Source organism: Ascaphus truei, chromosome 8 (assembly GCF_040206685.1).
Source record: "Ascaphus truei isolate aAscTru1 chromosome 8, aAscTru1.hap1, whole genome shotgun sequence".
In the NCBI taxonomy this organism is placed as follows: domain Eukaryota; kingdom Metazoa; phylum Chordata; class Amphibia; order Anura; family Ascaphidae; genus Ascaphus; species Ascaphus truei.
In genome coordinates, this window is record NC_134490.1 from 82,964,600 (window position 1) to 82,978,917 (window position 14,318).

At 43.6% G+C, this 14,318-nt stretch overlaps 1 protein-coding gene and 1 long non-coding RNA gene across 4 annotated transcripts in view; one reads left to right on the forward strand and one right to left on the reverse strand.

Moving 5' to 3' along the window:
• The window catches only part of LOC142502064 (ovostatin-like), a 68,378-nt gene that overhangs the window by 39,069 nt on the left and 14,991 nt on the right, over positions 1-14,318 (forward strand). Inside the window, exons 18-24 of the mRNA XM_075612871.1 lie at positions 2,875-2,989; positions 4,799-5,030; positions 5,805-5,928; positions 6,295-6,413; positions 6,573-6,624; positions 10,674-10,757; positions 13,960-14,136. Coding sequence (XP_075468986.1) covers positions 2,875-2,989; positions 4,799-5,030; positions 5,805-5,928; positions 6,295-6,413; positions 6,573-6,624; positions 10,674-10,757; positions 13,960-14,136 — 903 coding nt within the window. The remainder of the gene's footprint in view (positions 1-2,874; positions 2,990-4,798; positions 5,031-5,804; positions 5,929-6,294; positions 6,414-6,572; positions 6,625-10,673; positions 10,758-13,959; positions 14,137-14,318) is intronic.
• LOC142502066 (uncharacterized) overlaps positions 4,078-14,318 on the reverse strand; it is a 65,414-nt gene continuing 55,173 nt past the window's right edge. For all 3 annotated transcript variants that reach the window (XR_012803639.1, XR_012803637.1, XR_012803638.1), the window contains one exon: positions 4,078-6,805. This is a non-coding gene — a long non-coding RNA (uncharacterized LOC142502066). The remainder of the gene's footprint in view (positions 6,806-14,318) is intronic.

The window sequence follows — 14,318 nt, forward strand, 5'->3', positions numbered from 1 at the left end:
AGGGTGGGGTGAGTGTAGTGGGAGGAGAGGGTGGTGTGGGTATAGTGGGAGGAGAGGCTGGCATGGGTATAGTGGGAGGAGAGGGTGCTGTGGGTATAGTGGGAGGAGAGGCTGGTGTGGGTATAGTGGGAGGAGAGGGTGGTGTGAGTATAGTGGGAGGAGGGGGTGGTGTGAGTATAGTGGGAGGAGAGGCTGGTGTGGGTATAGTGGGAGGAGAGGCTGGTGTGGGTATAGTGGGAGGAGAGGCTGGTGTGGGTATAGTGGGAGGAGAGGCTGGTGTGGATATAGTGGGAGGAGAGGGTGGTGTGAGTATAGTGGGAGGAGAGGGTGGGGTGAGTATAGTGGGAGGAGAGGGTGTTGTGAGTAATATAGTGAGGAGAGGGTGGTGTGAGTATAGTGGGAGGAGAGGCTGGTGTGGGTATACTGGGAGGAGAGGGTGGTGTGAGTATAGTGGGAGGAGAGGGTGGTGTGAGTATAGTGGGAGGAGAGGGTGGTGTGGGTATAGTGGGAGGAGGGGGTGGTGTGAGTACAGTATAGTGGGAGGAGAGGGTGGTGTGAGTATAGTGGGAGGAACGGGTTTGGTGCTGTAGTTACAATGTAATATAGCAGAGTATAGATTATTATTATTATATAATATTACAATCTAGACGAGTAAGGGGCAATGTTTGAACAAAAGGTAAAGCGGCTGCTTATATATGGGACGGAATATGTCTCAGGGTGGAATATAGATCGGCCACATAGCTGATCCCATTAAGGTTCGGGTGTGAGGTTAGAGGGTGTTAATGTGGAGTTTGGTCCAGCCATAAGGTTGGCCCCAATAGGGTTGGATGGAGGGGGCGGGAGGGGGGATGTTAGAAGTACTCAAGATAGGTTTCCTCTAAAAGGTGAGGTTCACAGAGTTTTGAAATTTCTGAATACTGGGGGAGAGTCGGGTGCATGGTAGGGAGTTCTAGAGAAAGGGGGCAGCACGGGAGAAGTCTTGTAGGCGGTAGTGAGAGGAGGTAATAAGACAGGAGAAAAGGCGGATGTCATGGGCAAATCGTAGGGGGTGTATAGGGATATATATTCTGTTAAGAGGGCTGAGATGTAAGGGGGCAGCATTGAGAGCTTTGTAGGTCAGGACTACGGTTTCAAATGTGATTCTAGATATGGGAAGCCAGTTTATCGATTTGGCAAGTGCTGCAGCAGAAGTGGAGCGATGAGTTAGGTAGATGGTTCTGGCAGCAGCATTTTGGATGGATTGGCGTTGGGATAGGCAGACACGGGGAATTCCAGCTAGGACAAGGTTTCAGTAGTCAGGACGGGACAAGCGTGAGTGAATTAGGATTTTAGTTGCATCATGAGTGAGAAAAGGGCGTATCCTAGTGATATTTTAGAGGTGGAGATAGCAGCACTTAGTGAGAGAGGGAATATGAGGAATGAAGGAGAGGGCAGCAGAGTTCAAGATGACCCATAGTTATCGGGTTTGGGGTGTTGATATGTGTTATTATTTACCGTGAGGGAGAGTTTGGGTGTAGGGGTGGCAATGGAAGGAGGAACGAGTATTAGTTCTGGTTTGAAAATGTTAAGGAAAAGAATATAAATGGTGGCGCTCAACGCAAGTGAAAATACAATATGGATATAATAAGAGTATTAAAATAAAATACTCTAGTGCACAAAGTAATATACAATGTCTAATAATGACAGAGTAGTGCAGAACCAAACAATGTGATATAAATCAGTAGTTATATAAACGTTCAAGTGATAAGTGATGCAGTGCTCAATAACATAGTAAAACATACTCCTCCACTCAGACCCTGAACTTAACAGCGACTTGATTCCACACAACAGGGGAGCGGGGCATATGTACCACGGAGAAGGAAAAAGAGAACAGCATAGGGCAGTATCGCTGGAACACTGGGTATATCAGATGTATCTCTGGGGTTACCGGAGTGAGCATTTACACGTTCACCTACACCTGCCACAGATTTGGACATGCTTTAATGACTGCTGGTTTGTGAGAATAACATTTGGGGATACATCTGATATACCCAGTGTTTCAGTGACACTGCCCTATGCTGTTCTCTTTTTTCTTCTCCGTGGTACATATCCTCCGCTCCCCTGCTGTGTGGAATCAAGTCGTTGAAAATGTTAAGCTTCAGGTAATGGTGGGACACCCATGAGGAGATTGCAGAGAGACAGTTGGTGACACTGGGAGAAGAGAGGGGTAGAGGTCAGTGGAGGAGATGTAATCATCGGCAAAGGAGGAAAGATAGTGAGTCAGGCGATTGTATAAAAGCTGCTCAAGTCGCTTGAAGGTAAACTGGAGAAGAGAAATAGAGCGGTAGTTGGAAAGAGAGGTTTGGTCAAGGGAGGGTTTATTTAGAATTGTTATGATGATTCCATGTTTCAAGGAAGATGGGAATGTGCCAGAGATGAGAGAGAGTTTAAAAAGGTGACATAGGGTAGTGCTTAGTGCGCTAGAGAGTGAACTGAGGAAATGTAAGGAAATAGCATCAAGGGGGTGAGTTGTAGGGTGAGATGATGAGCATAGAAACGTCATCCTCAGTCCTAGGGCAAAATGAGCTGAGGGTGGATGTACAGTAGGTGTGCGAAGGGAGATAGGTGGTGCATGTGGAGCCTGACATGAAGAGATGCAATGTCTGATGGGCTCAATCTTAACTGTGCAGTAGGTGGAAAGGTCTTTGGTGTGGTGGCAAGATGTGGTGGTGTTTTTTTCATGGGAGGAATTATACAACAAGCATGGGAGCTACTGCCACATACTCACTTATCAGGGGAAGAGCTACTGTACTTGAAAATGGCTCCCTAAGAGAGGAAAGTGGAGGATTTTCAGACAGTTTTCAAATCTCACATTTCTATATCCTCATCCTTTAGATTTTGCCATGTCTGCGTCAAAAGGCGGGGGCGGGGGTGTAAGCGACGGCGGAGTGATTACAACTGTGCGGAAATTCTTCCCCGAGGTCTGGAATTTCAATTTGACAACTATTAGGTGAGCTACTACTACAAAGAGTACAGGCACTGTGCAACGATTATGGATACTGCAGACAATGACAACATTACACACAGATTACAGTGTACATAGACTAACATGGCACCCAGTGACAACACTGCATTATTACACACACTGGATACTGTACACTCACTGGATACGGCAAAAAGATTATGGCTACTGCACACTATGACAACATTGAACCCACATACTGCCCATGCGCTCCCACTACTTGAATGGTACTGGACATAATGACACTGCAAACATACACTACATAAAGCACTCAAACGGCACCCAAAGACGACAGTGCACCCCCACTGTCAGGCTCACACACACTCGCTCTCGCAGTGCACATTTGCACGCACACTGCCCATCACTGTTTACTTATGCTGGCTTTGTCTAAACATATTTTTCGCATACTTTCCATGTGCACTCAAACTGCACAAATCCCACACAGTGATTTGGACTGGATTCACAAACTTCAAAAGTTGTAACATTTGCTCTTGGTTATACTGTATTATGATGCATGCAGGCCAATGACACATGGACACACACTCACTCCAGGATTCACTAAAGTGTGTTGGTGCCAATCAGGCACTATTGTATGGAATATCCTATTGAATTGAATGAATGTCACGAACAGCACACTTGTAAGCACATGACCTGCATACGGGACAAGGGTGAATATACAGCTCTCCAGCTGACCCACTTTGCACCTCAAATGAATAACATCTCCCTTCAATCCATCCCAATATACCATCTGTCAAAAACAGCACAAAATGAAAATGTGACTTAGATATGCAGGGTTAATACACACAGCTACTCTAGCCAACTCACCTTTCTCCTCCGCAAGGTACTTTCAATAAGTTAATATTAACCACTTATGATTGAAATTGAATATCTCTCCGCTTCTACCACCCAAGAAGTATGCAATATATGTAATTAATATATATATCTACGAGGGTCTCAGGTCCCTGTTTATTATAGAAAAAACTATGCACAAAAATCCAATATAGCAAAATGTGTCCGAAAATGTAAATACTCTCTCCAGAGCATGGAACATTTCATTCAGAGCCCCAAAGTATTACTTATTTAAAAATTGTTTAATATACATATAAAAATACAGTGCTTCAGATTACATAAAAAGATAATGACAAGAACATACAATTACAGTACATGCAGAACAGTTTATTAAAATAACAGGATTAAACATAAAACAGAAATCCATATATAGTACGTTACCATATGTCATAAGTTTTGCCCCACAGTGGTCAATGGCCTAGAAATGTGAAAATTCACTTATCTGATCCCAAACACACATCTGCTGAATTCTGATTTTCATAATACCTTGCTAATGCATATGTACTCATTTTTCTCCATTGAAACAACATAAGCCCACCTCTGTCATAAATCAGTTGCTAGGTTGACCGTGTTATGACAGAAAAAAAACTTCTACATTTTTTTTAAATTCTTGCCACAATAAATAAATGCTCTCATAACCTCCTTTTTCTAATACTTAGACACACATGAATCATATCAGTAGATTGATTACTAATATTCCCCACTATTTTCCTTACATGGAATTTTCTGAGCATTAATAGCTGATCTGCACTAATGCACTTTAGTGAATTATGCCCTTACTCTTTCCTCTCTCATCCCATATTCTCTCTCTTGACTTTCTCATCTCTACCTTTTTTATGCCTTTTGATGTATTGTCTTTCTCTCTCTTACATTTTCTCTCTGTCTCTCTCTCCCATCTCCTCTTTTCTCTATCCACTTCTACCTTTAATTCTTATCTCTCTTCGTTAGCGAGAGTGGTTCTCTTGCAATATCACAGGTCGTCCCCGACACTATAACCCAGTGGCAAGGCTCCATGTTCTGCGTGTCAGAGAAGGAAGGTTTTGGGATGACCAGATACCCAGCCAACTTCACCGCATTCATGCCATTCTTTGTGGAGGTCTCCCTACCTTATTCCATCGTCAGAGGAGAGACTCTGATCATTAAATCCTTTGTATCCAACTACATGAAGCAGTGCATGAAGGTGACCAGCTCTCCTGGCTACGCCATACAGTGTATACAGTATTGCTGTGTATGACTCATTATCGTGTTGTCGGCTGCTCTCTGTATGATCCCTGTGTCTGCTGCTCTCTGTATGATCCCTGTGTCTGCTGCTCTCTGTATGATCCCTGTGTCTGCTGCTCTCTGTATGATCCCTGTGTCTGCTGCTCTCTGTATGATCCCTGTGTCTGCTCCTCTGCGTGTGACTCCCGAGTTTTCTGTCTGAAGCTCTGTGTCCCTTTTATTAACTTTGGGCCTCATGCAGAGAGCAGCGCTATTTAGAATTGGAGAGGGGGAAAAATTTTAGCTTTTTTGGAGAGTTTTTTTCTCCATATGCAGAAAGGGCAGAAAACTGCATTTACAAGCCTTTCTGCATATGGAGAGTTTCAACCAGCGCTATAAGCGCTGTTGAAACTAGTGGGGAAAAAAATCGGGTTTTTTTTTTTTTTCCCCTCCACCGGCCGCGGAGCGCCAGCTGCTTGGTGGAGAGGAAAAATGTTGAAAATCGCGCCATTTTTTTGGCGCGAACAGCCACTAGATGGCGATCGCGGCTCTCTGCATACGGCAGAAAAAAAAACTGGAGAGATTAGAAACTCTCCAGCCGCGCGGCGTATTTCAAGTAAAAAAAAAAAAAATGGCGCTTTTTTTTAAACTTGCCTTTTCCGGCGGTTTAAAGCTCCATTTTCGCCGGCAAATGGCGAGATTCCTTTTTGCGCTGCTCTCTGCATGAGGCCCTTTGTCTGCTCTTTTTGCTCAGGTCAAGGTGACATTAAAAAACTCAGATGCCTTTAGTGCGGTGCTCAAGGAGGGGGATCCGAACATGTGCGTGTGCTCCGGAGAGAGAGTCTCTTACTCCTGGAGTATAAAAGCCAAGTCACTAGGTGCAGATTGAACTCTGTAAATGCCCCCAACCTGTTTCTTATTCCCTCTCCATCACTCTTCCAGTTAATCGTCCCTGGCAGTCTCACTCTCTCCTTTTTTTTCTCTCCATGTTCCTTCACCCCTCAACCCTGTCTCTTCCTCTTCTGTATCATGTTATCATTTTTGTTATTTCTCATCTTATCTCTCTTATGCACTTTCTCCACCTCCTCCTACTCCCTCTCATATCTCCCCTTCTTCCTGTTTTTACTTTTTCTTTTCTTTCTCTCACCTGCATCTTTATTTATTTTCCCCGTTTGCATATTTCTCTCCTCCATTTAATCACTTCCACTGACCCCACTCACCCTCCCTTCCTGTCCCTTTTACAGGTGTGATCAGTTTCTCTGTGACTGCTGAGACAACGCACATTGGAGCCACATGTGATGGGCCACCTGACTCCTCCCAGCCCCCACGCAAGGACACTGTAGAACAGACTGTGATAGTAGAGGTGAGAGATGCCCCCTGATAAAACATCCTGGGGGTAGCCATTATTATATACTGTAGAGTGATGAATGTACTTTATGCGTGTTATATGTGATGCAGTCATTTTTATAGAGTGCACAAAGCATTGCATCAGAATTACATATTTTCTCTTCTTCTCTATAAGGCTGAGGGTATAGAGAAAGAAATCACCTACAGCAGCCTGGTCTGTGTGGAAGGTGAGTACGTTCTCCTGCCGCACTGTGAGCTGAGGTGGGCAATTTTTTTCCTTCAAATTTGAATCCGACGTGAATTGGGCAGTTCCTTCCAGGCGCGGAAATCCGCTGATCAGTCTCAAAGTAAAATCCACCGTTTATTTTCAATTCCTGAAACTCCGCCAGTCGGATTAGTTATCCAAATCTGAAAATTGAATCCAAATCAGAAAAACTATTACATTTATAATAGGGGGAGGAGGACAACAAATAGTGGTGCAGCCTCAAACTGAAGCCATTGTGTTGTAGGCACTGAAGGATTTAGTTGTGGGTTTGTTTGGCTGTTGTTGCTGTGTTACTATAACCAGTGCTTTTGTTGTAATAGAAAAGGTGCCGGTACCCGGGCTCTTACCGTCTCCTGCTCCTCATCTCCGTCGCATTGTCGTGGCGTTTCGGCGTCATGCTTCCATGGCAATGCAGCACCACATGACGTCACGGCATCACATTGGGATGGTAACACATCATAACAAGAAAATGCCACTGGAGATGAGGACCATGGGGAGAAGTTAAGAGAAACATGGTGACGGTATGTGCCAGACATGGCTGGCTTCATGGCGGTGCTATCGGTGCCCATGCACCAAGCCTCATGTTTGCAAAGGCCCCACGCTCTGTAACTCTCTTACCTTCTCTGTCGGCATCTCTTCATGAAGGGTCCCATCATTATGGCTCCACAACATCAAATAGCATCGCGTTGCCATGACAATGGGATGTCATGACGCCATGTAGCGTTATGTTGCTATGAAAACAGGACACCCTGTGGTGATGTGTTGCCATGACAATGTAACGACACATGCTGCCATAACGTCATGTGACATCACATTGTCATGCAACGCGATTTAACATCGCATGGCCATGATGAAGTTATGCTGAGGAGATACCGCCGGAGAAGGCAAGAGCCTGGTTTAATGCAGGCTATACTGGTGCATACCATCACATAAAAGCCCTGACTATAGCTATAAAATATATACATTATTTACTTAATATAACTATTAGCTCCACCATTATCCAGGCATTAACCTGTGACTTAAAGATGTCAGGAAGCGCAAAAATCCCTCAAAGGGATAGCCAAATGTGGTCAGGCATAGACGTATAATCTGGGGATTGTAATATCCACACCGTAAATCTTCAACAAAAAAAAATTAATTCACACAGTCTTCTCCAATCCTCGGTCTCCTTTACAGAGAAAATAATAGAGAGCAGACAAACATAGTGAAAAAGGGGTTTTGTACTCTTGATTTGACCTCTGAACTTGCTGTAGTGACTGTTGGCGGACATTTTTTAAAAACATCCGTTTGTGCAGCCAGGCACTGGACCAGGCACTGGACCAGCAAGGACTAGTGACCTTTGTATAAACTTGGTTATCTGAGGGACAGACATACAGACTCCTCTACTCCTGACAGCTACAGAGGTCCGGAAATAATTGGTAAATACACATAAATATGTGTGTGTGTATGTTTTCAAATAAATAAATACATCCTTTAATAATTTTTTTAAAATAACATTGTACATACAGTTAGGTCCGGAAATAATAAGACACTGACACAATTTTCATAATTTTGGCTCTGTACGCCACCACAATGGTTTTGAAATGAAACAACTGAGATGCAATAGAAGTGCAGACTTTCAGCTTTAATTCAAGGGGTTGAACAAAAATATTGTATGAAACGTTTAGGAATTGCAACCATTTTCATACACCGTCCCCTTATTTCAGGGCTTAAATGGAATTGGACAAATTAACACAATCATAAATAAAATGTTCATTTTTAATACTTTGTCGAGAATCCTTTGCAGGCAATGACTGCTTGAAGTCTGGAACGCATGGACATCACCAAATGCTGGGTTTCCTCCTTTGTGATGCTTTGCCAGGCCTTTACTGCAGCTATCTTTAGTTGTTTGTTCGTGGGTCTTTCTGCCTTAAGTTTTTTCTTCAGCAAGTGAAATGCCTGTTCGATCGGGTTGAGATCAGGTGATTGACTCGGCCATTGCAGAATATTCCACTTCTTTACCTTTAAAAACTCCTGGGTTGCTTTCGCAGTATGTTTTGGGTCATTGTTCATCTGTAAAGAGAAGCGCCGGCCAATCAACTTCACTGAATTTGGCTGAATCTGAGCAGACAATATATCTCTATACACTTCAGAATTCATCCGGCTGTTTCTGTCTTCTGTCACATCATCAATAAACACTAGTGACCCAGTGCCATTGTAAGCCATGCATGCTCATGCCATCACACTGCCTCCACCGTGTTTTTGTCACGGTAGTGCTTCCCACAGACCAGACCCGTCCCTTTACTGAGATGGGACGTATAGTAACACGCACCCGCAGCAGAGGAAGCGTGTCCGGAGTGTGGTAATTTGTGTAGACAGGCCAGGAGACTTAGTAAGAGTACCAGAGGTATCTGCCGAATCCGGACTTAGAAGGCTCGTAGTTGGTGCCGAAGCCGAGGGTCGAGGAAGAGAGAGGTCCGGGAGGTCAAATGTCAAGCTGAGATCGAGGGACGAGAGAAGCAGCGTAGTAATGAGGAAGCCGGGGTCGAGAGCCAGGAGAGGAGTCGTAAGCCGAGCCGGGTCAAAACCTGAGAAGCACAAAAACAAGGAAGAGGAGATCCACACCAGGTAAGCAGAAGTTATGCAGAGCAATGATTCCAGGGAAGGACTGGAGTAATAAAGGTGGGAGAGCCAATCAGAGAGGTAGGTGGAGCAGAGGTGCGCCGTGGAGCGCAAGCTGATAGGTGCGCGCTGTGATACTGAAGCAGCATCAGCTGTGAAGCAGGGGGGCGTGAGCACGGCTGGAGCAAGTGCTGGGGGCATGACGGAGCTGCGAGTGCAGTGAATAAATTATAGCCGGGAGCGCGCGCGGTGTAAGACCGGCCCGTGCGCGTCCCGGCCAACATGGGGCCTCGTGTGTCAGCATCGGCTGACACGGAGCCTGCCTGCGGAGGGGATATCGCTGGGAGGAGGAAGAGACAGTCCCTGGAAGAGGTAAGGAAGGGTTGTGAGAGCCCTGCTTCCTTACAGTTTTACAGATGATGTGGTATGCTTCGGATCATGAGCCGTTCCAAGCCTTCTCCATACTTTTTTCTTCTCATCATTCTGGTACAGGTTGATCTTAGTTTCATCTGTCCAAAGAATGCTGTTAAAGAACTGGGCTGGCTTTTTTAGATATTGTTTGACAAAGTCTAATCTGGCCTTTCTATTCTTGAGGCTTATGAATGGTGTGCACCTTGTGGTAAACCATCTGTATTTGCTCTTGTGAAGTCTTCTCTTTATGGTAGAGAGTGTTCAACACTTGGCTGGATGTTGTGAAGGGGTTTTTCTTTACCATGGAAAGGATTCTACGAACATCCACCACTGTTGTCTTGCATTGAGAGCTCCTTTGACCGCATGTTGTGGGTTCACAGCAACAGCTTCCAAATGCAAATGCCACACCTGGAATCAACCCTAGACCTTTTACCCGCTTAATTGATGATGAAATAATGAAGGAATAGCCCACACCTGTCCATGAATCAGCTTTTGAGTCAATTGTCCAATTACTTTTGGTCCCTTTAAAAAGAGGGGGCTACATATTAAAGAGATGTAATTCCTAAACCCTTTCTCCAATTTGGATGTGAATACCTTCAAATTAAAGCTGTTAGACTGCACTTTAAGCCCATATTCATTATTTAACTGCAACTTGAAATTATTTTGGTACACAGCCAAAATAACACAACTTGTATCAGTGTCCAATTATTTCTGGACCTAACTGTAGATCCATTCTTCCACATTCATTGTCCCCTGCAGCTAGATGGCAGACCATGTGCTGTACATCCACCCTGTAAAGGGAAGTACAGATTCAGTGGGAGATATGCCACTTTTTGTTGCATTGTACGTCCCTTAACTATGACCTTTCTCAGCAGCCATATACAGTATCTGCGCTGGTTGCATGTCAGAATATCCTTCAACTTGCAATCTGTTGTCTGTGTCATGTCACAGTATAATTGTTTGTCCCCTCTTCTCCCCGTTACCTCTGCCCTCTCACAGGCAAAATCTCAGTGTTTCCGATCAGCATCACTCCCTCAGTGAATACAGTGAAGGACTCCGCCAAGGCTCATGTGACTGTTATTGGTGAGTGGAGCAAACACATCACACACTGGTCCACACACAGCTCAGCCCTGTCTGTCTATGAACAGAGAAGTAAATCCCCTATTACAGGACTCAAACCCTTCACTGACCGAGGGACCAGCAACACACTGCAGAACTCCCAAAATCAGCCACATTTTTGTGAAGGATACATTTGTAATTGTTGCAACTATAGACCAATTACCTTTTTAAATAGAGATATTAAATTATATGACAAAATTATTGGAAATATACTCAATCCAATTCTACCAAAAGTGATTCATCGGGACCAGGTGGGCTTTATTAAAGGAAGACAAGCTTTAGATAATACAGACGCATCATCAACCTCACACACAGAGCAGCAGTCTAAGTCCCCAGCATTACTACTAGCGCTAGAGGCCGAAAATGCCTCAGATCCGTCTAAACTGGTGGGTTATGGTTGTTGCCACCCTAGAATCAATGGGATTCAGCTAAAAAATAATAAAATATCAAGATTCTCTATAGTTCTCACCATGGTTAAGACCAACGCCATTGTCTCCTCTCCATTTCCCATATATAATGCCCCCCCTCCCGCTCCTCTTTGCCATATGTATCAAGCCGCTGGTTTGTTTAATTAGAAATAATACCAACATCTGCTAACCAAGAATTTTAAATTGCTCTCTTTGTGGATGATGTTATTCTGTCTCTTACCAAACCATTCATTTCTCTCCCCAATCTGTTTGAACCCCCAGACTCTTTTGGCAAATTTTCAGAATACAAAATTAACAATACACAATCTGTTGCCAACTTAAATTTACCTCGCCATACAGTTAAACTTATCCAAATTAATTTTAATTTTAAATGGGACCCCCCAGAAATGTCATATTTAGTTTTTCACATTTTATCAAACAAATAAGGTTCAGAGCGGTATTAAGAATCATTTCCTTTTTGTGCTGGGAGTTAGTAAAAAGGAAGTTGCTGTCCGATCTGAGTCAAATATATGTTCTCGCAAGAGATATTCTGTAACTGTTTTTGTAATTGATGCATGAATCTCAACAAAAGTGATGTATTCTTTGCACCAATCTCGGACATCTCTCCCTCTCTTCCCTCCCATCCCTCCCATCCGCCTCCCCTATTATTATTAATATTTAATTTTCTGTCATTTATTTTTAGTGGTTTGTTTGTAGGATGGTGCTCTGAAAGTGCTAGGACCGTATGTAATGGAAGGGAGCATAAACTGGGTATATAAATAAAAATAACAGTACTGAACCTTTAAGTGGGCATAGGGTACCCTGAAGGTTGGGGTGGGTTGTCCAAAGACACCCCCACCTTCCTCATTGGGTTAGCCCCAGGTATTGTACTCACGTATTGTTTCTTCCCAGAATCTCCCTTCCAAAGCGTGCAGCTGAATTCGTGTAAAAGTTCCAAAGGCCAGGGTGTGCAGCGCACAGCAAGGATGAAAAGAGCAGGTCTTGCAATAAAAATCCTTTATTAATAAATCATCTGGATGTGGGACAGCAGCAAACTTCAACGCGTTTCGTTCCTGAGAACTTTTTCAAGAAGTGCTGTACATTGTAAAACCAACAGTTTAAATGCAGCTGCCCGCCCTGTTTTCGCGCCAATAGTGACGTCATTACGCGTCATCTAACCAATGAGAATCGTGTATGCCGCGCATGCGCCGCGCGCCAGAGCACTCTGGGACTCCCTGCAAACCTCAGCCGTGCTCAATCATGATCGGCACGCCTCTCAGGGCGGCCTCCCCACTGAGAGCACGCCTCTGATAGCCGCACAGGATCCCCTCCTACTCCCCGCTTCAGCGCATGCGCAGACACTACTTCCAATTCCCCCCAGTTATGACAACCTGGATAGCGGTCCACAACTGACTAGGGGGCAAATCTGTATACACAATAGACTGTGTGCTAACATTTGCACACATACAGGCTGCTGAAAATCACCAGGCAGGCAGCTACAAGTCTGACACATACATGAATGAATATGAGACTATTATATCAATTAAAGACTAAACACAGAAATAAATAAATATATACATTTAGTTAAGTTTTAACAAAAAATAATAAGATTGTTTAGGAAATCTCTTCGTACACAAATCCATAGCCTAATATATAGCACTCCACATTATATAAATGTATAAATGCATTCAATGGTAAATATGATATAAACCCCATTTCATCAATAGGAGCAAGCAATTTGCTGTTCTCTAGATATAGGTATAAGATATATTTACACCTTTTTAATTTGTTTTAATATTACTCTTTTAGAATCCTTTTAAGCAATAAAATCAATTTTGATATAATAGTTTTGTTCTATTATGTATTTTTCTTATATATATATATTTTTTCTTATATTTTTTCTTCTATCTTTTTCTTATTATTTTTTGTTAACTTAACTAAGTGTATATATTTCTTTCTTTCTGTGTTTAGTCTTTAATTGATATAATAGTCTCATATTCATTCATGTATGTGTCAGACTTGTAGCTGCCTGCCTGGTGATTTTCAGCAGCCTGTATGTGTGCAAATGTTAGCACACAGTCTATTGTGTATACAGATTTGCCCCCTAGTCAGTTGTGGACCGCTATCCAGGTTGTCATAACTGGGGGGAATTGGAAGTAGTGTCTGCGCATGCGCTGAAGCGGGGAGTAGGAGGGGATCCTGTGCGGCTATCAGAGGCGTGCTCTCAGTGGGGAGGCCGCCCTGAGAGGCGTGCCGATCATGATTGAGCAAGGCTGAGGTTTGCAGGGAGTCCCAGAGTGCTCTGGCGCGCGGCGCATGCGCGGCATACACGATTCTCATTGGTTAGATGACGCGTAATGACGTCACTATTGGCGCGAAAACAGGGTGGGCAGCTGCATTTAAACTGTTGATTTTACAATGTACAGCACTTCTTGAAAAAGTTCTCAGGAACGAAACGCGTTGAAGTTTGCTGCTGTCCCACATCCAGATGATTTATTAATAAAGGATTTTTATTGCAAGACCTGCTCTTTTCATCCTTGCTGTGCTCTGCACACCCTGGCCTTTGTCATTTATTTTTACCCTGTAAATTTAATTTTGATGTGCTGTCTTTGTTATGATTTCTTGATATAAAAATGCTAAATAAAAAGTAACAAATTAAAAATGAAAGATACATTCTCTCTCTCTCTCTCTTCCTCTCTCTTCTATTCTATCCTATTCTCCTTTGTGTTCCTGACCTGTGTCTCTTTTCCCTTCTGCAGGCGATCTATTGGGCCATGCTGTGAACAATCCTGAGTCTCTGATCCAGATGCCCACGGGCTGCGCTGAACAGAATCTTGCTATTTTGATGCCAATACCGTTTGTGCTGAAATATCTGAATTGCACGGGTCAGCTGACTGCGGCGATTCAAGACAGAGCAGTGGGATTCATGAGTAATGGTAAGAATGATGCCCCTCCTTGCACAGTACTATTAAGGTTTGATGTGTGTTTCAAGAACTTTGCTTAATAACCCCCTTGTTGTCTGTAGTTGTATGCATGTGTGCACGTGTTATCTAGAGAGATGCTTTCTGTCTGCATGTAGCAAAGAGGTGATGGAAATCCTATGCTTTCTCTACCCATA